General features: G+C 44.6%; 1 protein-coding gene across 1 annotated transcript in view; it reads right to left on the bottom strand.

Annotated features, from left to right (window-relative positions):
- SERINC3 (serine incorporator 3) overlaps positions 1-25,048 on the bottom strand; it is a 161,443-nt gene that overhangs the window by 44,955 nt on the left and 91,440 nt on the right. Inside the window, exons 4-5 of the mRNA XM_085619321.1 lie at positions 17,983-18,062; positions 16,430-16,567 (exon numbers count right to left, since the gene is read on the bottom strand). Of these exons, the coding sequence (XP_085475447.1) occupies positions 16,430-16,567; positions 17,983-18,062 (218 nt within the window). The remainder of the gene's footprint in view (positions 1-16,429; positions 16,568-17,982; positions 18,063-25,048) is intronic.

A 25,048-nucleotide genomic window follows, 5' to 3' on the forward strand; every position in this document is an offset into this window, starting at 1 on the left:
ATTCAGGGACGGGGGAGTCAGCCTAATGGGCCTCATCGGACATCTGTTTTTTACTTCACAAATAACAAACAGGCGTTTATGAGCTGCACGCCCGCACAGTCAGTGGTGCCACAAAATCCTTGCATTTCCCTCACAAAATGGAGCCCCGGTGATCGCTGAGCTGTCCTGTATATGCATTTACAGTCAGTGCTGCGCTATGCTCCCTACTTCATCGAGCGAACACTAAAGGCCGGCAACCCATTCCTTTGTGTGAGAAAGGCAAGGAGCTCTCTCAGCAGACGCCTCGGCCCGCCTGATCTTTTCCAGCGGCCTCACAAAGACCTACGCGGAAAAGACAGCGAGACTAGCACATAGTACTCAGTGTCTGCAGCACAGCCCTCCAGGGCTTCGGGGGGGGGGGCAGGTGGCGCATCGGGGGCCAGCCACAGACTGCAATTAAAAGTGTTTACCCAAGGCGGCCGGAGCTCACAGTGACAAACAAGCGCGGTCACGAAAACGAAAGAGGATCACGCCGGAGCTTGTCTTTATGGGGCCATGTGTTTGAAACACATGGCCCGATAAAGATAAGAAAACGTTTACGACGAACGGAAAGCAGGCGTGGCAGTCCGAGTGGGCCGACACAAAAAGCCAAAGGGAGGCAACATACATAGCTCTTTTCCAATGGCTGGCCACCATTTAGCATAAACGGTGACGCCAGCCAATGGAAATGAGGGGCGAGGCTTAAAGCCCTTTTGTTAAAGTAATCATCTACATTAAATTTCGCCGTGCGAGCTGCACATGTGCGCAGCAACGCTAGGCGAGACCTAAAAAAACAAAGGTTACAGGGACGTTGTAGTTCGGTTCAGATTTTACACACAAAACCATAGAAATTCAGCAGTTATAAGCCCTAAGGAAACTACAGCTCGCGCCCTCGCCATGCACTGCTAATTACCTCACATATACCATCACTGATCACATCTTCTATGAAATAATTATTAATATCACTGCAACATTTCCGTAAAATTATTCATGAAAAAACTGTGCTTGGCGGGGGCACAAATTGTAGTTACCTTAGGGCACGAGTTATAGTTTCTTGAGATAACTAACTATAACTGCTGAATGTCTATGGTTTTGTGTGTTTAAATTCTGAACTTAACTATACCGTCCCTGTAACCTTTGTTTTTTTCTGTGAATGTTTTAGTGTCTGTGAATGTCATGGTGTACGGGTCCTTAGATCAACTATATAGCTGTATTCTAACTGCCTTAAGGATCCGACCCCGTCACCCCCTCTTTCTTTATGCGGGACTTGGTCTATACAGAAAGAACTCAGCAAATCGCTTCTACTCTCATGCATCTCTGCAAAGTGCCTGGATACTGGGTAAGAGGGATCATTATTCGTAATTGCCCAAGTGTGTTCCAAGATCCGTTTCTTGGCAGGATAAACAGTATTTCCAAAGTATTTCTTCTTGCAGGGACACACTAGGCAATATACAACAAAATTAGAATCACAATTCAACAATTTATTGATCTTACATTTCTCTATTTTGCTCGGTATCTTAATTTCTTTTACTTTCCTACTGTTCCTGCACACCTTGCATTTAGTGCAAGGAAAAAAGCCTTCTACTTCAGCTTTGATGGGGTTTTTCTCCATGTAGTGGCTATGTACTAATAGATATTGTAATGATACACTTGTTCTGTATGTGATGTCTGGTCTTTCTGTCAACTCTTTTCCCAGGATGACATCTGTTTTTAAAACCCCCAAGTGCTTTTGAATGAGCCTGCAGATTTGTCCAGAATCTTCTGTAAAATGTAATATCAGCCTAGTTACAGTTTGATGTTATTTATCTTTCATTTGTGGGGCTAACAGTTCTTTTCTATCTTTCTGTTCGACTTTATATACAGCTTCCCTCAAGACATGATTTGAGTAACCTCTTTTTTTTTTTTCTTCTTTGTTTTTTCTTTAGTGTTTTCTATAGTGCGAACGTGACCCATTCCTGGGTGTCAGAGTGCTTTACAATTCAGCACCAAACAGTTTTGATCACATTTTACAAATGTACGTTAATAACATATTCAGTCTTACCAGGCGGTCACTAGGGTTATAGTAATACATGTCATGACATACTTGCATATAAAACGTAATGTACAATGAATATCCTTTCTAAAGAAAACCTGGATTCTGACTGGATGCACAGTTACCGGCACATATCAGTAACCAACTTGCTTGATAGAAGTATCAACATTAGCTATCATCCTTGAATCTAGCTTTTGGATTTGGGAATCCATGCAGGCCTGACTGAGGAACGTGGGTGAGACTCAATGAAAACACACTGACTTGTGCTATCCAGGAGCCATTACTTTGATATTCGCATTACAGTCATCCTGCTTATCTCCACCTGTTCACTCATCTGAAAATAGTATATTGAGGGATGTTTATAGGTCTCAAAAGAGTCACAAAAGGGCAGTAGTTAGCTACGGGAGAAATCTACTCATGAGAAAGAACTTCGCCTCTTTTTTGAATTTGCAAGACAGAGCCGATTCTTCAAATATTGGGTGGAAGCGCATTCCAAATTCCTGGTGCCGCTCCCGAGAATGCTCTATCATACGTTCACTGAACCTATCACATGCTTCCCTTTCTGCTTCCTTAAAATCACTATATATAGTGCAATTTTGTTTTAAACACAGTAGTCCAACATAGGGAATGCTTTGTATCAGTTTCCGTGGATGCTGGCTTCATGCATGCAAAACTGCAATGCCAGCAGTGGGTTTTCTATGCCTTGTACATTGTATGAAAACATAGGCCAAACAACAACATTACAAAATGGCCGCCACGTTAATCTGGTTTTGTAAGACAGCATGATCCATAGTCCATCATTAATTTTTAAGGAGAGTTGACTGTCCAATCAATGTTTCTTTTGTTACATGATATAATGTAACCGATTGAGAAGTGAATCAACAGTGAAAAAGGCCAGGAGGCTGAAACGCGTTTGTTGGTTCTTTTTTGCACGCTTCAATAAATTGATTGACATGCAGCTTCAGAGTGCGCGACAATTGTGTTAATTTGGATAGATAGGTAAATATATATATATGTATATTCACAAAAAATACCTCAAGTAACTATAACTTGTGCCCCAAGTCAACAATAACTCGGGCCCCGGGACCCCATCCCCGGAGCCCAGCCAACTAAGGATGGGTGCCCACACAGGGCACTCACCACATCCTCCTTTGAGGCCAGTGGGGAGCCCCAAGGTCCCCGCGGCCCCAGCCGTCTCCTCGCATCCAGCAGAAGCTGGCATTGCTCCTGCCCGCAGGGAGAAGCTTAAAATGCAGCTCCCTGTGGGCGGGAGGTATATCACAATCCGTTTCCCTGCCTGCATTACTGCGGGTAGGGAAACAAATCTGAAGTCCGCTCCCAGCTGGCAGGACCATTTTTAGAGCTCCCGCTAGCTGGGAGTGGCCTTCGTTATTGCTCTAGCTTTGCGTGAGCTCTGAAATTGCTGATTGGTGTGAATGAAAGCTTTTTTTTTTTTTTTTTTTTTTTTTTTTTACAGTGCATCACACATTTAATGAGTTCCAGTGACACGAGAAGCATTGTAAGATTCAAGACTTCAGATTTTAAAATAATTTAACATTTTTGGAATTAAGCCAAACACTGGGCAGCATGTTAAGAACAGTGACTGTGAAATACTTGCTGCTTTGTGAACACTTGCAGCAATCACAATGGCATTCTTCATGAACAATGACAGATAATATTTTCTTAGCACATATTGAATCTCTGTCCATCATGTTTGATTTACATTTAAGTAAGTAGTGTTTTGTTTCCTGCCCTAAACAAAAGCCTCTGTCCGATTCATCAGCTGTGGGTGTTGACAGAATACAGATTAAATTATCATGTCTTCTTTTTTTTTTTTTTTCAGAGAGAAATAGTAGAACAATTTGCGGACTACTATGGCACACTATATACTCCAGAAAGCACTCCCAAATTGGAAGCAATCCAGGATTATGTTGATAAATTTCTAACCAATCCAGCGTCTAACACTATGCAAGAATCGATGTCAGATATTATCACAGGAGCCGAATTACATCAGGCAATAGAATTACTACCAGCAGGGAAGGCTGCAGGGGAGGATACAATCCCTTTGGAGATTTATAAAATTTGCATAGCTGAATTGGGGCCTTTGCTACTGGAGGTTATACAAGCAGTTGGGCGCAATGGAAAGGCACCAAAATCATGGAATAGGGCAAAAATAATATTTTTTCCAAAGAAGAACAAACCAAAAGAGGAGAGAGGGTCATATCGACCTATATCATTGATCAATACCGATGCTAAAATATTTGCTAAAATACTAGCTATAAGACTGTCTCCCTTCCTGCCCTTAATCGTTAACCCCCAACAACACGGGTTTATAATAGGGAGGGACACAACAGCACACGTAAATATGGCTATCACGGCATTTGATGTAGCAGAGACAGAATCCACCCCACTCGGCATGATCTTATTAGATGCCGAGAAGGCTTTTGACCGAGTGGGCTGGGACTACCTCTGGTGTGTCCTATCTAAGCTGGGCTTCGGGGGGCAATTCTTACGTGCTATACAGGCTTTGTATGACAACCCAACAGCCTATACATCTTATGGGGGTCTGTCATCCAAAGAGTTTCCAATTCTACGAGGCACTCGCCAGGGCTGCCCTCTCTCGCCTCTTCTATTTGCCCTTTCACTGGAACCATTCCTGCACGCTCTCCAGTTACAAACCCAAATCGTTCCTTTCAGGTCTGGCAACCAAACACTAAAAATAACTGCATATGCCGACGATATCGCTGTCTACTCACAGGACATTGTGGCAGCACTCCAAGGCATAGTTACTGAGGCCGAAAAATTTGGGATTGTTTCCGGCTATAGGCTCAACTTACAGAAGACCCAAATCATAACCAACTATACTCCCGCTGTCCCAGTTCCGGAGATCTGTAAAAATGCCACTTACTTAGGTGTTAAGTTAACGGCCAAAATCCAAGAAATTAACAACATTAATTATAATGAACTAGTTAAATCTACCATTTCACTATTAAAAAAATGGCACAGACTACCACTGAATATCATCGGCAGAATCAACTTAATCACGATGAAGGTATTACCCAAATTCATGTACTTATTTCGCTCTATTCCGTTGGCCCTAAACAACCTGTTTTTTAAACAACTAGACGGCGCATTCAGTAGCTTCATATGGGGCTATAAAAAAGCGAGGAGGTCACTGAATTCTTTGAAAAACAACATAAACGTGGGAGGGCTTAATTTTCCCGATTTTAAATTATATTTTTGGTCTGCTTTTGTTTTCCGCTTTCGTTCATTATTAAACCAAGGTGGAACATCTTTTTTTCACTCCTTTATGCTAAAGCAAGACGCTAACCTGTTCTTATTACGAGTGAACGACCCCAACTACTTTAAAAGAGTAAAATTCAAGACCGCAAGAGACATTGCAAAGATATGGGCTAACATACTTATTTTTTGTAAAACTACTTTCTACCACTCAAATCTATTGTTGTGGGGGAACCCGGGTCTTCCGGAAATTTTCAATGAACATAGTGCTCAAAGCTGGTCAAGACGGGGCATTAGGCTCTTAGGGGACCTATATGGCACGCAAGGCTTTCTGGACTTTAATACACTTAAACTGCTTTATGGCCTCTCGGAATCTATGAGATATAAGCACAGACAGATACACGACTACCTGGTGAACAAAAAACGAATATCCGAGATTACAGACTCCGATATCTGGACCCACTTCTACTCCTCAACAATCAAATCAGCAATAAGTAATACTTATAGCTTTCTAACCAACTTCAAACAAAATGATTGCTCTAAATTAGCCGCCAAATGGAGCAGTGTCTTAGACACAAATGTCACTTCGAAAGATATAGAACGCTCCCTATCTAATATTAACAGCAGTGTTCACTCTTCCAGCCTGAGGCTACAGCAATTTAGAACGACTTGCATGCTATATTATACACCAGAAATCATCTCCAGGTGGTCCCCCAACAACGCTACGAACGACCATACCAAATGCCCTAAATGTTCGGCCCACGCAGTTGATTTGGTACATATGCTGTTCTCTTGTCCCACTCTTAAGGATTACTGGTCAGACATCCGTAAAGTTCTTGAAATTAGATCAATCCAGCTCCCCTTACTTTCTGCCTCCTTTGTCTTATTAGATATCAATCCCACCCCTCTCTCTCAGGATGCTCTGGCTTCAATCCTCATGTCTTGTGCTAAACTAACTCTTGCCAGAGCCTGGATCTGCCCTGATCCACCATCGGTGTGGGATTGGTGGACATTAGTAATCGAGATCTACTCAATGGAGGCTTCATTAGCTAATCTTAGGGGGACCCGCTCCTTGATGAAATTTGAAAAGAATTGGGGTGAATTCATGGAATAGTGTTGCTCTTTCTCTGAGTTTAATCTTGCTTATTTGTCTGGACTTTTTTTATTTTTTATTTTTTTATACTTTCTTATACCTTCTTTTTCCTCCCCCTTTGTGAACAAACATATGTATTATTGTACGTTTTACTCACCAGCCTGTTCAATAAAAAAAAAAAAAAAAAGAATGAAAGATTCTTTCGCAGACAGCACTTAGAGTTCACTAACTTTGTGCAGGGAAGGAACTGCTATGAGAAATGCAATTGTTTTTTTCTAAACTAAGTTGCCTGCTTTCTAAATAAGTGGCTATTGGCAACAAATGCCCATGAATTGAAATAAAGGCTAGTCCTGCATTCTTACAGGAAAACATAAGGGGGACTACAGTGCTTTGTTCCCCAAAGCATTTCCATGTTGTCACATAACACGACTGTGTTGTAGGGAGTCAGGCTTCCTCAAGAATACTTGTATGCACCAATGTCAAGGTAAGGTAAACCCAATTCTATGAACTCAGGGGCCAAATCACTACACCAATTCATTAATGGCAGATCTGGATGGTAACTTCCTCCGTGTTGCATTGTAGAATCTTCATCAGCACCAATGTCCTCATGTGACCCCAAAGTTATTTTATCTTGACCTTTCTAATGCATGGTGCTGTTTTACGCCCACCCATGATCACAACTTTTATGCACAGTCCATCTGCACTTGATGTTTTTTTAAAATAATCTTTATTCAGCATTTTTTTACTTTTTATAATAATAAACCAATTCTTGCAGGTGTATAATAAAGCATAAAACAAGTTTTGAAAAACTGAACTTGCAAATTGGCCGACATTAACACTATTTGGGATACATTGAGGGCTTTCGCAAATTCTATGCTAGGACTGGAGGCGAGGATTATGCCTTCTTTCTTCACTTTAATACATAGCAGCGAAAGATAACAAAAGACTACATTTCCCATGAACCACAGGGAAAATGTAGTCAAACAAGAAAATACATGGTAACAACCAATCACGGAGCATGAACTCCAATGTCCAATCAAGGCCTAGACAGCCCAACATAGTCCATCAACAGTGTCATTTCCTCTTTCTTCACTGCTACGCAGTAAGATAAGTACTCCTCAGGTTTTTTTTATATGTTTAGTGCTTTGATTGTGTAATTTGCTTTCTGCTTTAATGAGCGCTGCTTCGTGCTGTGTCTTTTCTAATTTCTGTGATGTTATGACGTTTCTTTTCAGGTGCGCAGTCTCAGCTTTGTGAGGTTGTATCGCGCACACATTGCTTTGTGATGACTTTGTGCTTGCTTGGTACGCCGGTAAAGCGTTTCAGTATTCTACTCTCCCGCAGCGTATGGGCTGCGCTGCGGGGAGTAAACTGCGGGCACGGTTCTCCGTCCTTATGCGGTACATTGCTGGCTGTGGTTCCGGTCCTCCCGCCGCCAGAGGGCGCGGGAGGCTGTGCAAGTGCGGCACGCCGTTTGATCTCTCTTCAAGGAGTTTCAAACGTCGCGCCCGCGTTCCGGAGGAGCCTTGGTCTGAGGGAGACACCTAAACGGTTGTAGAGCGCGGTGCATGTCAATTGCCTCGCCGCTTCTCTTGTACCTCACACTCTGTACCTAAGCCCAATCCTGATAAGGGCAGAGCCTGTATATGCAGCTTACTGCTGTTGAACGCCTCTGAAGGTCCAGTATTGTTTGGGGTGCATGTGAAAAAGGGACGTTACCCAGACCAGTTTGCCCTGCTAAAGGGTTTGTTAGATAGCGCTTTTGCCAGCATTGTGTCCCTTGGTCTTCAACCCACCAAATTTGCGGTTCCCCACATTATAAAATTCTTTAGGCTGCCACCCAGCCCTGTTGAGGCCTCTGCTTGCAGGCCCAGTGGGATACCACTTCTGATCATTGCACGACTTTCATCAGTGTTGCATCATCATGGATTACTATGATGATTATCAAGAGGAGGAAGACCCACTCGCTGACATGCCCTGGGGAGACGCCTTTTATGAGGCAATGGATACCTCGATTTATAGGGCAGTTGACCAAGCCATTTCCCCATTAGAAGATAGACTCTCGCACCAAATACAGCAGGCTTTTTCCAACCTTTCGCAACAGATTGCCCCCCTCCTCCCCAGACTCCTGCCACTACATTCCAGGATCCTCTTGGCTCTCCACCGCCTAAACGTTACCGTGAGGCGGGTGTGGATGGTGATGCTTTTGACCGCCTTAGGCAGACCTTCATGGCTACTCGCCCTGCGGTTCCCTCCGCAGTTCCTCCTGCGCCGGCGCCGGATTCTCCGGCCTGTCAAGTTACCCCTCCTGCAGTCCCGGTCCCTCAGTCTCTTCCTAGTACATCCCAAGACCCCCCGATCACCGCAGATATGTTGGACCCCAATGATATAGTTCACCCGCGGCCCTCTGAGTGGACTCCTGCCGATAAAGGTGGCTACTTTCGTGGCCGACCATATCCGGCATCCCCTTGAGAAGGATGCTCGCAACTGCCTGCGGGCGCAGTGCCTCCGCCCCCCCTTGGAAGGTAAAGTAGCTCTTACACCTGAAATTGACCCGCGGATGGGCACCTTCTTCCAAAAGTTTATCAGGGACCCCAAAAAGGGGATAGACAGATCCTGGAGGGCCTGCCAGAGTAAACTGCTGAACGCCCTAGGCCCGATCACAAAAATATTGGATATGGCAGAAGATACGAAGGAATCAGGCTCTATTATTAATCCTGAGACCTTATCAGGCTGGGCGCACGAGTCATGATCTTCATGGACATCGCTAATTGTGCCCTGTCCATGGAGCGCCGCCAGTCCCTTCTTATTAAGATTTACCCAAAGTTAGGGGACCTGGCGGACTTCGAGGCGGGAGCTATCGCCCAGGGTGGTCTATTTGGCGAGCCCTTTGTGAAGGAGCTTGGCAAATTTGTTAATACCTTCACCTCACTAGACCGAGCTCAGTCTACAATCAAAAAGGTATTCCCCCATGTTTTTCGCAGGTCCGGCCGAGGAAGGGGCCGCTCGGCCGGTCATCAGCAATGCCAGACCAACCAGAGAGGCTCTGGACAATATCAGGACCAGTCCAGGTTCGGAAACTTTCACCCCACACGAGGAAAGAGGGGTAAAGGGAGAGGATACCGTGGAGGAGCTGCAGCCTCTAGCGCAGGGGAGAGTTCTCCCTTCTTCCCCACATGGCATGGGGGGCGGTTGGCAAGGTGCTTCCAGGTTTGGTTAACCATCACACACGATGCCTGGGTTCTGCAGACTGTGAGGGGTTTTCACATAGAGTTCGAAGGGACCCCAGTGCAAAAGTCCCCACCTTGACCTATTCTGTTCTCCGTGCAGGACGCCCTCCTGGTGGACGAAGAGGTTTCTGCTCTTCTCAGGAAAGGCGCTATCACCCTTACTACCCAGCATGACCGACGTTTCTTGAGCAACATTTTTCTGGTCGACAAGACCGATGGCGGCAAGAGACTGGTGATAAACTTGAGCGATTTCAATCAATGGCTGGTTTATCGCCATTTCAAGATGGAGGGGATCCACCTCCTCCAGGACGTTCTCCGACCCCTCGATTGGATGGTCCGTTTGGACCTCAAGGATGCCTATCTTGTGGTTCCGATCTTCCCGCCCCACCGGCGGTTCCTCCAATTCATCTGGGGTCACCACACTTACGAGTTCACGTCTCTCCCTTTTGGTCTCTCTTTGGCTCCTTGGTGTTTCACCAAGGTTCTCAGACCGGTGGTGGAATTCCTACGGTCCAGGGGTGTCAGGATGATTGTATACCTAGATTACCTTCTCTTGATGGCGGCTTGCCCTCGGCGCCTGTTGCAACATCTTCAGATGGCGGTGTTGCTCCTTCAGGATCTCGGGTTTGTTATCAACGAGAAGAAATCTCTGTTGCAACCGACCCAGAACATTACATTCTTGGGATTCGTCATAGAGTCCACATCCTCCACGCTCAGTCTCCTGGCAGGAAAGTGACCAAAATTTGTCACGAGTTGTGTCGCGTTCTCGCCAAACACCAAATTTCCCTTTGCCAGTTGGCTCGGGTGGTGGGTCTTTTGTCCACGTCCATCCAAGCTATCTTCCCGGGCCCCCTCCATTACAGAGCCCTGCAACGCCTCAAAGGCTTCTTCCTTCGCAAAGGGTATCCGTATTCACACAAAGTCCTCTTGTCCATCGAGGCAAGGTCGGATATTCAGTGGTGGTTGGACCACATAGAGGCTTGGAACGGAAGGGCAATCTTCGGTTCCGCCCCAGACATGATTATAGAATCAGATGCCAGCACGCTCGGTTGGGGTGCCAGATGTGGGAATCTCTCTACAGGAGGGTGTGGTCTCCCGACAAACAGAAGTTACACATAAATTGTTTGGAGCTTCTGGCGGGGTCCTTCGCAGTACGTTGCTGGACGAGAGATTCAGTGCAGTCTTGTGTGCTCCTGAAAATGGAAAACATCTCAGCGGTCCGTTACGTGAATCATCTGGGAGGCACCAGGTCAATGGCCCTGTTGGATCTGACGGCGAGTTTTTGGCAGTATTGCCTCGACAATCAAGTTTCCGTCACGGCGGAGTATCTCCCGGGCCGGGACAATCTGGAGGCCGATTTTCAATTGCGGCATTTCCAGGATTCCAGTCTCTGGCGCTTGGACCAATCAGTTTTCGGGAGGCTGAGTGGCCTTTGGGGTCCTTTCGCGGTGTACCTGTTTGCATCCAGACTGGATCACCAGGTTCCACGTTTTTTCAGCTGGCGGACGGACCCTCTAGCAACAGCGATGGATGCTTTTTTCCAGAGTTGGAGTGCGGAACTGGGCTACACGTTCCCGCCCTTCGCAATGATCACAAGGGTAACTGCGTAAGTTCGCAGGTAAGCGGCAGGTCTGGTTGTGATCACCCCGCTGTGGAAGTCTCAAGTGTGGTTTCCAGTTCTGCTGGAGCTTTCTTGGGATTTTCCAATCCTACTCCCCCAGTTTCCAACTCATCTCATGAGTCCGGATGGGATTCCTCATCCTCTGGTGTCCACGAATTCGCTGAAGCTCATGGCGTGGCAGATTTCCAGGGTAGATGGGAAACCCTGGGCCTTTCGCGAGAGGCTGAGTCCTTTATCTCTCAAGCGTGGGCGAACAGTACTGTCAAGAGGTACAAATCCGCATGGAACAGATGGGCCAGTTGGTGTTTGCGACGGGGTTTTGATCCCTTGGTCACGGATGTGGTCCACTTAGTGAATTTTTTGGCCCAACTGGCCTCTGAAGGTTTGGCTTATCGGTCCACTAATACCTTCCGGTCAGCTGTTTCTTCTGGTCACGTCCCGGTGGATGGCGCTCCGGTGGGTGAACACCCCTTGGTTTGTCGTCTGGTGCGGGGCATCTGCCTGTCCCTTCCCCCGGAGCCGAGTTATTCCGCCCTCTGGGACGTTAATCAAGTCCTTAACCTGTTTTTATCCTGGCGACAGAATAGGTACCTCTCCAGGAAGGAATTGTCAGCAAAATTGGCCATGCTTCTATGCTTGATTTCTTGTAGGCGAGTGTGAGATGTACGGGCTTTAGACATCTCTAGCAGGATTTTTACTCCTAATAGCGTAACGTTTACCTTGCTAAGACGCACTAAATTCCATACCAGATCGATTTCCTACTCACAGTTTCCAGAGTCCCCGAGGAGATGACAGTGGAGTTTCGTCCCCCAGGGGAGAGGCAGCTCCTCATTTCGCTGAGAAAGCCTTTTAAGGCTGTTTCTTCGCCCACTATTGCCAGGTGGGTTCGCTTGGTGATGCAAGAAGCGGGCATCAGCCTTAGCCAGTTTGGGGCACATTGGCAAGGGGTGCCATGGCTTCGAAGGCCTTCAGTCTAGCAGCACGTCTATAGGATATTCTCAACGCGGCAGACTGGTCTTCTGATTCCACATTCAAGTGGTTTTATTTCAAACCGATTCTGAATATGGCTCATTTGGTTGTGGGCAAGCTTTAAACAAGCATAATCCTCGCCTCCAGCCCTGACATAAAATGAAAAATTTCCTAGCTAACGGAGCGGAAAGTTTCAATTCTACTAAGGACTCGGAGGCGAGGATTATCCCGCCCTTGACTCCTGGAGGAGATCTCTCCCCGTACGACAGTAAGTAAAGTTGTTAATTCTAATGAATATGACTCTGGTTATTCTGCGCTATGTATGACTTCTTGTAATAATTTCTCAGTGGTTCCTCTGGTAATAAGTTTCTTCTTGCCCTCAGGCTTGGATTCCAACAAACAAGACTCCTGAAGAGCGGAGGGAGGCTGTCTTCGCGCTCAGAAAGAGGAAGAGAGGACACTGTTGATGGACTATGTTGGGCTGTCTAGGCCTTGATTGGACATTGAGTTCATGCTCCGTGATTGGTTGTTACCATGTATTTTCTTGTTTGACTACATTTTCCCTTTGGTTCATGGGAAATGTAGTCTTTTGTTATCTTTCGCTGCTATGTATTAAAGTGAAGAAAGAAGGCATAATCCTCGCCTCCGAGTCCTTAATAGAATTGAAACTTTCCGTTACGTTAGCTAGGAAATGTTTCATTCATTATCAGTAATCAGCAACTTATCCTGCTATTTCTTTGTCAAGATCATCTTTAATTTCACAATTCAACATCTGATAAATTGACCCGATGCGAAGTGTGAACTCTGCTATTAGTAGATCCACCAGAGCATTCTTATCAAAGCCGCTCGGGCCCCCCACTTTCCACTAAGGGTAATCTCTTACTTGCAGGTACTTAAAAAACCCTTTATTGTTTATGCCGAACTTAGTTTGTAACTCGTCAAACGAGACAAGTCCCATCGGGGAGAAAAAAGCACCCAATTTATCTATATCTACGCCAGACCATACCTGCATATAGCCGTCATTGAAAATTCCAGGTAGGTTTGGGTTATTAAAAATCGGGGTATAAAAATTCAGTCTCCCCAAACCCAGCATCTTCCGTATTGCTATCCAAGCCTTCGCCGTGCCCTGAAGGCATTTGAATTTAACTTTTTTATAGTAGCTGTATTCAACTTGCCCTAGCAAACAACCCCATGCCTCTTCCCCAAAGCAATAGTTTGTATATAGAAGGTGTAGTGTTGGGTGCTTCCGCTTGTGATTCCCTCAGTAATATGCGAATATATTGCAAAATTGAAGCCCAGTAGTACAATCTACGGTTTGGGAGAGCCCACATCCCCCTTTCTCTTGGAAGTGAGAGATACTTCAACGCTCTCCTTGGCTTAGAATAGGCCCATAAAAATCTAGTGAATAAAGCATCGAAAATTTTAAAGCAGTCCCTGGAGAATTCTAATGGAATTGCTCTGAAAAAGTACAAGATTTTAGGGAAATAGATCATTTTTATCAAATTGCAGGAGCCTATCATAGTGAGGTGTAAATTATTTAGTCTAGTCAAACCTTTCTTAGTTTTATCTGCCAAAGGATCTAGATCAATTTTGAGGATCCATTCAACTTTCGAGGATATATAAACACCCAAATATAATGCTTTATCCACCACTCTATTATCCGCCAGTGCAATCTTTTCATTGATTATAAACTGTGTCTTATTCTTATTTAGAGAGAAAACAGACAAACCCCAAAGACAGTGGCTTCCGATTCTATTGCCTTAATAGCAACCTCCGGATTAGAGGTTAAGACTGCCACATTGTCTGCATAAACCAAGATCTTAGTCTCATGGCCATGCACAATTATTGGTGGAACAACAGGGCTTTGCGCTATTTTTCTTAAAAAAGGATCAATATACAATGCGAACAAGAATGGAGAGCAAGGGCACCCCTGCCGAGTCCCCCGAGCGATCGTCACTTCTCCGGTCAGGCTACCCGAAATGCATACTTTAGCCGTAGGGTGGTGATACAAGGCTTTAATTCTTCGCACAAACCTTGTGCCAAAGTCCCTACGTACATTGCCTGCCAAAGGAACTGCCAGGAGAACCTATCAAATGCTTTTTCGGCATCTAACAAAATAAGAGCCATAGGGTCTGCTGACACTTGCTCTGCATCAAAAACTGATATCACTCGTCGTATATGGTCAGTGGTGTCCCTGCCTGAGATACAACCGCGTTGTTGCTGACTCTCCAATTTTTTAATGACCTGGGCTAATCGTGCTGCCAAAACCTTGGAATAGATCTTTGAATCGCCATTCATTAACGTAATTGGTCTATAAGAGCCAAGCTCGGCCGATGGTTTATCCTTCTTCAAAAAAACTGCAATTTTTGCTGCCGACCAGGAATCGGGGGGAGTAAATTCATTAAATATATGATTGAAAAGTGACACAAGCTGATCGTTCAACTGGGGGGCAAAGATTTTATAAAATTCTTAAGGGATTGAGTCCACACCGGCCGCTTTACCCAGGGGAAGGCTGGTGATAGCTAGCAGTATCTCATCTCACGTTAGCTCTTCTTCTAAAGTTTCACGCTCTTCTATGGATAATTTGTTAAAAGGTATTACTTCCAGAAACTGGTTAATTTTTTCAGGAGTAAGCCGATTTCCCTCTGTGTACAGATTTTGATAAAACCCTCAAAATGCCTCTCTAATTTCATTAGTATTGGTGCCCAACCCCAAAGCAGGATTGCGTATTTCTCTGATCTCACTATCAGTACGCCTCTGCCTTGCTCTTACTGCCAGATGGTGCCCCACCTGATCGCTGCACTCAATAGATCTTTCCTTCCAGGCCATATACTTTGCTGCCACCCTGTCTGCAAAAATTACATCCAGGTCTGACCTTGCGAGAACTACCTTAGTTTGTGCTTCACTTATATCCCCCGCATGCTGTATAGTCTCAACTAGATTCTCCTCAGCTACTGTTAAATTATCTTGTTTCACTTGAACCATGAGCCTGTCCTGCTTCCCTTTAATCAGTGAGAATTTTAGGGTCTCCCCCCCCTTAGGAAGGCCTTAAAGGTATCCTACACCATGCTAACAGAGACACTGCCATTATTCTCCTTGAAGAATGTTGGGATACACCTACTGATATACTTGCAGTACTCCTTGTTGGATAAAAGTGCACGTTCAAAGCTCCATGAAGTGACCTGCTTCCCCCCTATTCCCTTTAGCCCCAAGACTAAAGGATTATGGTCTGAGAGGAACCGGGGGTATCGTTCAATCTGACATGTCGTGATCAGCTTGTTAGACACAAAATAATAAGCGAAACGGGTATGTGTGCCATGTGGAGCTGAAAAAAAAGTACACCCATCTGCCTCTGGTTCTTTTTATGCCACACATCGACCAAACCATGATCCTTACAAACCCCTTTGAGGGTCTGATACACCTTAGGCTTCCTCCCGGTGTGCAAAAACTGACCACCTATATCAAAGCTCCCTGGAAGGTTAAGATTAAATCCCCACATAACACCACAGGTAGGGGGCGGTGTGTTAACTCCTTAGATACCTGAATTAAAGTGGTGGAATCATCAAGCACACTGCCATATACTGAACACAACGTGAACTTGCCTCCGCAGGGTGAGTGACACTGCTACCCATCTGCACTTGAAATGTTAACCACTGAAGAGCTTTCTTTGTCGCAAACCCACAGCAGGAATAGATTACGTGCCTCATGTCAATCAGTGTATTGTGGCAACCTTGTATGACATTGAGGGCAAACTTTAACTGGGGGATTTTCCTATTCTACAGCCACAAAGGAGTCATTCTCGTACGAGCTGGAAGTTGAATATGCAGCACTCAAGCTGTTTGACACCATCTCTTTTCTGTTGCGGTAATCAAAATCCATTTTTTTCTGGTTGTAGTGTGATTTTGCAGACAGACCACCCAACTTTAGATCCGAACTCAATAGGAAAAAAAAAAAAGGTTGAGTCTGCATACAATGTGGGTTTCGGCTATGTGATCACAAACCATTTTTGAAACTGAAGCTTAACCTCTTGAAGTAAACAACTTATAATACTCTATACCCAATACTAGAAGGCAGGGCAGTGGACACAGCTTGTGATCTACAACAGCTTGTTGATGCCTGGGTTCCAAACAGGCATGTTTTTCTTACTGTAGCAAATTTACTTAGGGGGTTCACTGTTTTCTGTTACAGCTTAAAAAGGCGTAAAATAACTGCTGAAATGAACTTACCAGCATACCAACACTTCGAGTTGCCGTCTTCCATTCGATCAACCCAAGATTCATTCCAAGAATGTGCAAAGTCCACCAACAGGACCAACTGGATAAGAATGAAGCAGAAGGCTCCACAAGTTCCAATGGCAAACCATGCTAGTAAAAGAATAGAAGTTTTATGATTGCACCATTTCACAAGCATCTTTGAATCACATAGTTAAGATTATTTGTTAATAAAGTACTGTATTAATACCAACTCTGTTAATTAAACAGAACACTTATCTTTGTATTCTTATTCAAATTGCAAGAGAAGAAGAAAGATTTGGAAATGGGAGACATTACATTTCACCAAGTACCTAATAATGTTACATATTGGAATGATTGTATAAAGGCTATAGGCCATGCATAATTTCCCTCAGGATATTATCTATATGCATGAGGTTCCAGTCCACAATTCTGTGTATTTCCTGAAGATTTCGGACTCATGAATGCTTTTTTGTCATGTCAGTTATGTACAAACAAGTATCACATTTGTGTTGTAATCTCTATTATAGGACTGAATTCCTGAGACATTCATTGAAGGTAGAGGCCCAGTAATAGCTGCTATGGACATTCTAATGTAGCATTGTAATGCTTTCGGTTTCTACTTATTTAGTTTAGATCCATCGGTGGGTGTGATGTTCTAAAAGCTTCAGAGGCTTTTATACTGGTTTTTAAAGGGCTTGTCATTTTTTATGGGCCCTTGTCTGCAGCTCAGGTCTGTAACTCATGTACAACCTGACATCTTTCCTGAAGAAGTGTTGGGTACGTGTATGGCATAATAGTTAGAAAGTATATGAATAGTTAGGCAAGTGAGCAGATAATTGTGAGAGAGTGCACTATGATACCATGTCCCCGTCAATCACCTAATGCTGCCAAAAGCTTTAAATGGATATGCTGCTATATATACACCAGTTCTTAAAAAAAGCTCTTAGAAAGTCAAAATCTGGTAAAGGAATATACCACTTTAAGTGGCAGTCTTATCTGGAAAATGTGAACACACAATACAATAATAAACCACATATTAAACTGGAATTACTTTCTAGTTTGTTTCTTCCAAATGTAATTTTACGCTGTAAACATTTTGGGAGAGGAAATAACAAGTTTTAAACTCTTCTGCAGTAACACAAATGGTGTTCTTCATGTATCGCTTGTAAATCCTGCAGACTGACACACAAATACCCTTAAAAACCTGCTTCGAATGAAAATGCAAAAAAAAAAAATCTGAAAAAACATGAGTCTTTAAATGTCCTCCATGGATCACACTTACTGCTTTTACAATATATTATGTAGCAGTATAGAGAGAAGCAGTCTGTCAATCAACCTTGAGCACCTACAGTATTTCCAATGGAACAAAAGTCAACGTTCAAAATGTTGAGAAACACAGGGAGTGGGAGTTATGTTTGTTTGGTAGACTTCTCTTTAGACTATCTTACACTAGTATTGCGAAAACTGTTTGTGAGAAGAGCAGCCCGTCATATGAACGTCATTTTTAAATTGTATTTATCCAAGAAAAGTAAACTACAAAATACCTCTTGTGAAAGGTCCTTCTGGAATGTAGAAAGCTCCCACCATGACTCCAATTATGATAGCTATTTTGAAGAACCAAAACCTATTAAAAATTAATCAGAAAAAAACAGGCATCAAACCTTCTACATGATCATAGTCTTCACTGTAACAAATGTGTACAGGGACTTGGCCTCATTTGATGTATGTAAAAGTTTCAAGTGAAGGCTCTACACAATCTAAAGGATAATATTTTGAGGATCAGACTTAAAGATAAGCTTTACCATTAAAAAATAAAATAAGGCTGGTTACACTAATCAGCAATATCAGTGGCAGTAATAACAATTGCTACCATAAAAAGACAATACATTTTTTGCTGAGTTTGGCATTAACAGTAGCATTTCTTTCCCTCTACGTTATTACAGCCCACCACAAACATCTATCCTCCAAATGATCCTCTATGATCAAACTGTTCCTTTCTATAAAAATGACTGCTTCGCGTCTAAGACAGTGGACCGTTGCTACTGCAGGTCACGGTGATCCTGAAGACTAATGCCCTCTATTCTACCAGAGGATGTCAGTGATAGTCCCATTTGGGGTATTCGTCTCTCCTCAAAAACACACTGAACTACCTTTGGCTTTTTCTAGTCAAAGACAGATAAATCACCAATTCCTTGCCTTTCCTCACCACACATATCCAACAGCAAATACCAAACTTGCATTCACGCAATTCAGTACAGAATAGCTCAACAGTGCATTAACTTCAACTGACACAAATCAAAAATTGTGTACATTCTTTTAGTTATAGCCCCCAACAACAATCACTCTGCAATATTATTTCTCAGTGTTCATGAACAAGTTACTTACCTTGGGTAACGCCTTCTCTTTTAGAGACATGATCTAGCCGCAGATTCCTTACCTTTGAACTTCCCAGGTGTCAAACTTGAAGTATCTTGTTTGAGCAGTACCCCTGCACGCCGGTAAGTGGCGTCGTATGGATATCGGCAGCGTCGTCTGTGCCAAAAGTGATGTCCGTGTTACCTACATAGGCGACACCTCAGCGAGCGGACGTCAGTTACTTTTCAGCACTTTCCACGCCAGAAGCGCGAAGCCATGAAGAGTACTGACATTTGGGTGTTAAAAACTAGGGTCCTGAAAGGGAACAATCTTGACATAAGAAACGTGTCCCCTTTGCGGGGAGGATGGGTGGGTCAGTAAAGAATTTGCATCCAGATCATGTCTCTACCAGATAAGGCATTACTGAAGGTAAGTAACTTGTCCATCGGATAGAGACATCTAGCCGCAAAATCCTTACCTTTGAATACAAAACCAAGGAATACCATCCCCAATGGAGGGATGCAGACAAATTCGAAACTAAGAAGTCCTGCAGGACCGAATGGGCTAAGTGCCAGTCCCTAAAGACCTGACTATCTAGGCAGTTGTGTTTGGTTAAAGTCTGCAGGGATACCCACATTGCTGCCTGGCAGATGTCCAGGACTAGGACTCCACATGCTAATGATATGGTCGCAGCTTTAGCTCTGGGGGATTGTGCGTTTAAGCATTCAGGAGGCTGTTTTTCACAAAGCGTAGCCGATCTTGATGCAAAGAAGGACCCAATGTGAGATGGTCCTTTGCTGCACTGCCCAACCTTTCTTCGCACCAAGATACCCCATCAAGAGTTGGTCGTCCACCCGGAACTCTTTTGTGCGGTCAAGGTAGAACAACAACGCTCTTACTGGGTCCAGAGTGTGGAGTCGCTCCTCTTCCTTAGCGGTATGTGGAGGAGCGTAGAAAGTGGGCAAGGAGACAGATTGTCCCACATGAAAAGGTGTTACCACTTCCGGGAGGAAGCTCTAGTGCAAAGCACAAGTGTATCAGGGAATAGTGTCAAAAAGGAAGGCTTGGACAATGGGGCCTGCAGCTCGCTCACCATCCTGGCTGAGGTGACTGCCACCAAAAAGGGACCTACCTTCTTGCAGACGCTGGACACCGCTGGACCACCAGGGACGGGACGCACACGCTGTTGGTTCCCCTCGCCGCCACTCGTAAACGCTGGCCGCAGTGAGGGGGAACTACAGCTCCCGGCATACCTAGTACCGGCCAGGACTTCCTTCCGGCTTGCTCCGTGCCTGGAGGCGCCATAAATACAGAGGCATCCTCCGCGTCGCGGGACGCGCGCGGGCGACGCCGGGCTGAGCCCGGGCAGAGGGCGGGCCGTCTGTGGCCGTCAGAGGCCAGAGGAGGCTGGGCTGGGCCACCCCCCTGAAGTGCCGCGACACGGACACTGGGACATTGTGTGAAGGTACTGTTACTAATATTAGCGGCAGGTCTACATCTTCACCTTGACATTCTGTGGCACTACCTGGTAACAGGGCATTGTGGACTGAGGGGAAGGCGAGAGAATTGTCAGGGGAATAATTGTTTATCATCTTTATTGATCCGTAGTAGTGTGGTGTTGGAGTACCCCATGTCTAAAGCTAAACCTACCTCGACTAAATCAACCATGGACAATTATTTGGTGAAGATGGTTGATAAAATAAATCAAGAGCGGAGAAAATCATTGGGGCGGGTGGAGGTTATCGACCCTATTCTTTTAGATATCAACCCTCCTTCCCATTTATCTGCCATAGACAATGTTAATGCCAACTATGAGCTCAATGATCATGATCAGATCCATGATTCGGTAGATCTTAGTGTGGTTGCCCCCGTAGATGACACCAACTTAGTTGACCCACCTCCTGAGGACCTAACGTGTACAGCAGACTCTTCGACTGCTGCTACAGCGGCTACCACATCGCAAAGAATATTACGTTCCAGCCGGTCACATAATAAGACCTACAATAAGACTGTGCATTCTAGGAGGGGGGGGGGGCGAGCATTACCTAAAAGAATTGATCCTTTAGCCGTGAATTCTATCCAAACCCCTCCCACTGTGATAGATAGTAATCCGGTCATTATTGAAAGCGGTCAGTTGGATCTTCTAATCAGCATGATTGACGCCAAGTTTGATTTACTAATCAAACCTTTAATGAATAAATTAGATATGGCAATTACTGAGATGGCTAGACTGGGAGGTCTGTTAGAATCCCATCTTAAAGCAAGCACTGGAATTCAAGCGATCGCTGAAACCCCAGTAAACAGCCATGCACTCCGACAGGCCTCTGAGCTAGTTAATCCAGCGGCCAACCCCCCTAAGACCTCACTAGGCGTACAAGTTAATGAAAGTAGAAATGCCAACGATTCTCTGCCGACTCCGGACCAACAAGGATTGTCATATACCCCTGGTCCTGGCGTAAAAAATATAGGTACCTCTAGGCCCGACTTGCCCCCAGCTTGCGCCCCGTTCGTGGCGGTTCTTACCAATGTCCCACAAGTCAAAGATACTGGCCGTAACCATAGTGAAACCCATGTTTCTTTGAAAAACAAAACTGTGGATTGGCTGCACCGAGAATGCGGCTTTCCAGTAGCCTTGGCAAAGGATATTATAAGTACTAGAAGAGTTGATTGGATTGGGAGCTCGCGTAAGACTTGTGGGGGTGACTGTATTATAGTTAATTTTCGTAACCCCCACCTTGCTTCCACAGCTCTGTTAAGAGCGCAATCCTCCCCCTCATTGGACCAAGGGATATCCCTCCGGCCTCTAGGGTTTTTTTATAGGCATCATAATACCCGTCCAAACACTGTATATACTGGGGCGAGGGAAAGAGATAAGTATGTTACCCCTGGTCCTATCTTTACCACGGCAAACCGATTTGAAGCATTGAGCGGACTAGATGGGAATGATTGACTGGGACCAGATTTGTTTGAGTCAACTATTGTGGCTAATATCATGGGAGGTAGGGGAGGGATTGACGCAGTGAGGGTACCAGACCCAGTGGATGCCAGTGGGACTGTTATTACCGGTGGGAAGTTTGGCCACTGTGAAGGAGAGAACTGTGCCCCTTTGTCCAGTGACCAGCCCTGCAGTCCCACCCCTTCTGATTCTATCAGCCCCCCTTCCCGCCTTAGATCCCGGAGGCAGAGTGTCTGTTCGATTGCTAGTTGGAACATTGCTGGACATTCTTCTAAGGTCATCTGTTCAGGATGGATTGAATTTATTAACACTTTTAACATTTTATGTTTTCAGGAAACCTGGTGTGTTGACCCAATCAATTACAATGGCTTTGTTTCTTATAACCTACCAGCTGAGGCCTCATCATCGGGTAGAGCTAAGGGTGGGTTATTGGTTATGATTGCTGTAGATATACCTGTCAAAGTCAAAAAACATGTGTTGGTTGGTACACATTCCCAGATTTTATGGCTTCAACAGGAGCAGGACAGGAATATGCTTTTAATTAATTTTTATAACAATGTCTTCGACAACTCAAGGTACCAGGTTGTACTTGCATTAGAATCTGCTATGGAAGATATAGTAACTACATTTGATATTGCTTTTGATATCATCTGGGTGGGTGACTTTAATACAATGGTGTATCCTCTTGCCACCCAAAGGGTATGCGGCTTTATTGATTGTTGGGGGGATGGTGTCCTCCATTTCCCTCACAATTCATATGGTAATTCTTTGAACAAAATCTTAACAACATATGACATGGAAACATTGGCTAATCAGACTAATAACTCAGGCGAAGTTGTACCCACTTATACGGGAAGGAACGCCAATACAGTGATTGATTTTATCTGTTTATCATCTGGGATCGCTCCAAGGTGTTCTACCCCCGTGGTTGTAGACAATATGATTAGCGACCACAACTGTATCACTGCCGAGTTAACTTTATGGAAGGAACGACCTGTGTCTGCCCCATGTATTATTACCAATATTGAGCCCCACCGCCCTAATGGTATTCGTATTAGATGGAAAGGCAATAAAGCGGACATCCAGTCCAATGCCATTGTGACAAAATGCCTTACAGAAATAGTTACTATATTAGAATGTGAGGAGGGAAATGCTGAAATCCTGCATACTTTTACCAATCTTAATTTAATTATAAACAGCAACTTCACTGTATCGCATAAGGGTACGAAACACCAGCCCAAGGGATGGTTTGACCATGCCTGCACTATCGCACTTAAAAGACTCAAAATAGCATTGTCAGATAAGAAGAGAGATATCGGAACCATCAGGGAATTACGAGGGACTTATCAGACGGCTGTCAAGTCTAGGAAAACTGAACTAAGACAAGAGGCTTGGGAAAAATTGGATCAAGCAGCCTCTACAGCGGATTCTTCTCTATTCTGGGCAACAGTAAATAGCCCTTTTTTGAAGGATGAAAAGATCCCAGAATTAACAGCAAATGTTAGTTCGGAGAGCTGGGTAACCCATTTCTCCCAAATTTTTGATTCGACCAGATCCGGAGAATCCCATGATGACAGATGGCCTGTTATATCCTTGGACATTACTACTGCCGAAGTGTGGGATAGTATTAATTCCAGCAAGGGTGGGAAGGCCCAGGGACCTGATGGGGTTCCTATTGATGTATACAAAACAGTACCTGAATTATGGGGCCCACTGCTTACAAAAGTTTTTAATACTGCCGTACGTTCCGGGGTTCCACACACCTGGGAAGAATCCATTATCGTACCGATTTTCAAGAAAGGAGACAGGGGGGATGCAAAGAACTACCGCCCAATATCCCTCGTGGACTCCTCGGTGAAAGTCATGAGCCGGGTACTTATGGTCAGGTTAGAAGAATGGGCCGAGTCCAATAATATCCTTGCTGACTCCCAATACGGCTTCAGGCGGGGCAGAGGAACATTAGAACAATGCCTCAACCTTGATTTAATCGTAGGTAAATATACCAAGGCAAAAAAAGGATCGCTCTATCTCTGCTTCGCAGACTTGAGTAGTGCCTTTGATATGGTGGATCACAGTAGCCTATGGAGCACGTTATTGGAAATGGGGGCTCCAGAGGCAATTGTTTACTTTCTAGCGAGACTTTATGCTAAATTAAACTCTAGTGTCCGCTATGGCCAGGCCGGGGAGTGTACCCCCAAGTTTAGGGTTAGACGGGGAATTAGGCAAGGGTGTGTGCTTGCCCCTTTGCTTTTTATCCTTTTTATCAATAAAGTGGACGCAGTTCTAAAGGAGATTGCGGCTGACGCACCAAAAATTAAAGACTTCAGCGTCCCCGTACTCCTCTACGTGGACGACGCTGTAATCTTGTCTAGGACCCCTATTGGCCTACAGCGTCTGATGGACAGGTTCCTGCTGTTCATCAACGATAGAAAGCTGCTGATCAACAAGACTAAAACCTTCATTATGGAGTGCGGGGCGGTATGTAAAAAACCTCATGCTTACTTTTTAGAAGGTCATAAGGTGTCAACAGTGGAATCTTTTAATTATCTCGGCATCACCTTTTCTAAATCAGGCAGCTGGACTAGTGAGATTAATAATGTCCAGGCTAGGATGGCGAAAAGCTCGCATGGGGTGTTCAAATTCGCTACAAACATTGGAGATAAACGGATCAAAGATATGTTGACGATCTTTCAAATGAGATGCTTATCTGTGGCCCTCTATGGAGCCGGAGTGTGGGGGCATACCAAGACAGGGAACCTGCAAGTAGAGGAAAACCTCTTTCTAAAAAGGTTGTTGTGTCTGCCTAAATCTGCCACAAATGATTTGGCTCATAGGGAACTAGGTATCTCCCACCTCTCAGATTTACTGGCACTAAGGCCCTTAATGTTGTGGCGTTCTGTATGGTTAAAAGAAGAGACCTCCCTAAGCAGAGCAATTATTGGAGATTGTCTCTCCATTGATGGCCATATGAAAACTCCTTGGATTAAATATGTCATGAACTGTTACTTCGAGATTTATGGTATTAGTCTTAAAGACGACTGTAACGCCTCCTCCAGTCTGTCTAAAAATGTGATGAAATCAGTTTTTACGAATTTTATGCTAGAGCAAAGGGAAAGAACTAGTAGTAATTTAAGTACATGTGTGTTTTATAGTAGATTTTGCGAAGATGAGGGTTTTCAGTCATATCTGAGTCTAGTCACTCGACCCTCCCATAGGTACGTTATCACCAGATTAAGGTTTGGGATAGTTCATCATCTGGTGGCTTACCCGTGTGTTAAAAAACACCCGGTAGGCCCATG

Source organism: Triturus cristatus, chromosome 7 (assembly GCF_964204655.1).
Source record: "Triturus cristatus chromosome 7, aTriCri1.1, whole genome shotgun sequence".
NCBI classification, from domain to species: Eukaryota; Metazoa; Chordata; class Amphibia; order Caudata; family Salamandridae; genus Triturus; species Triturus cristatus.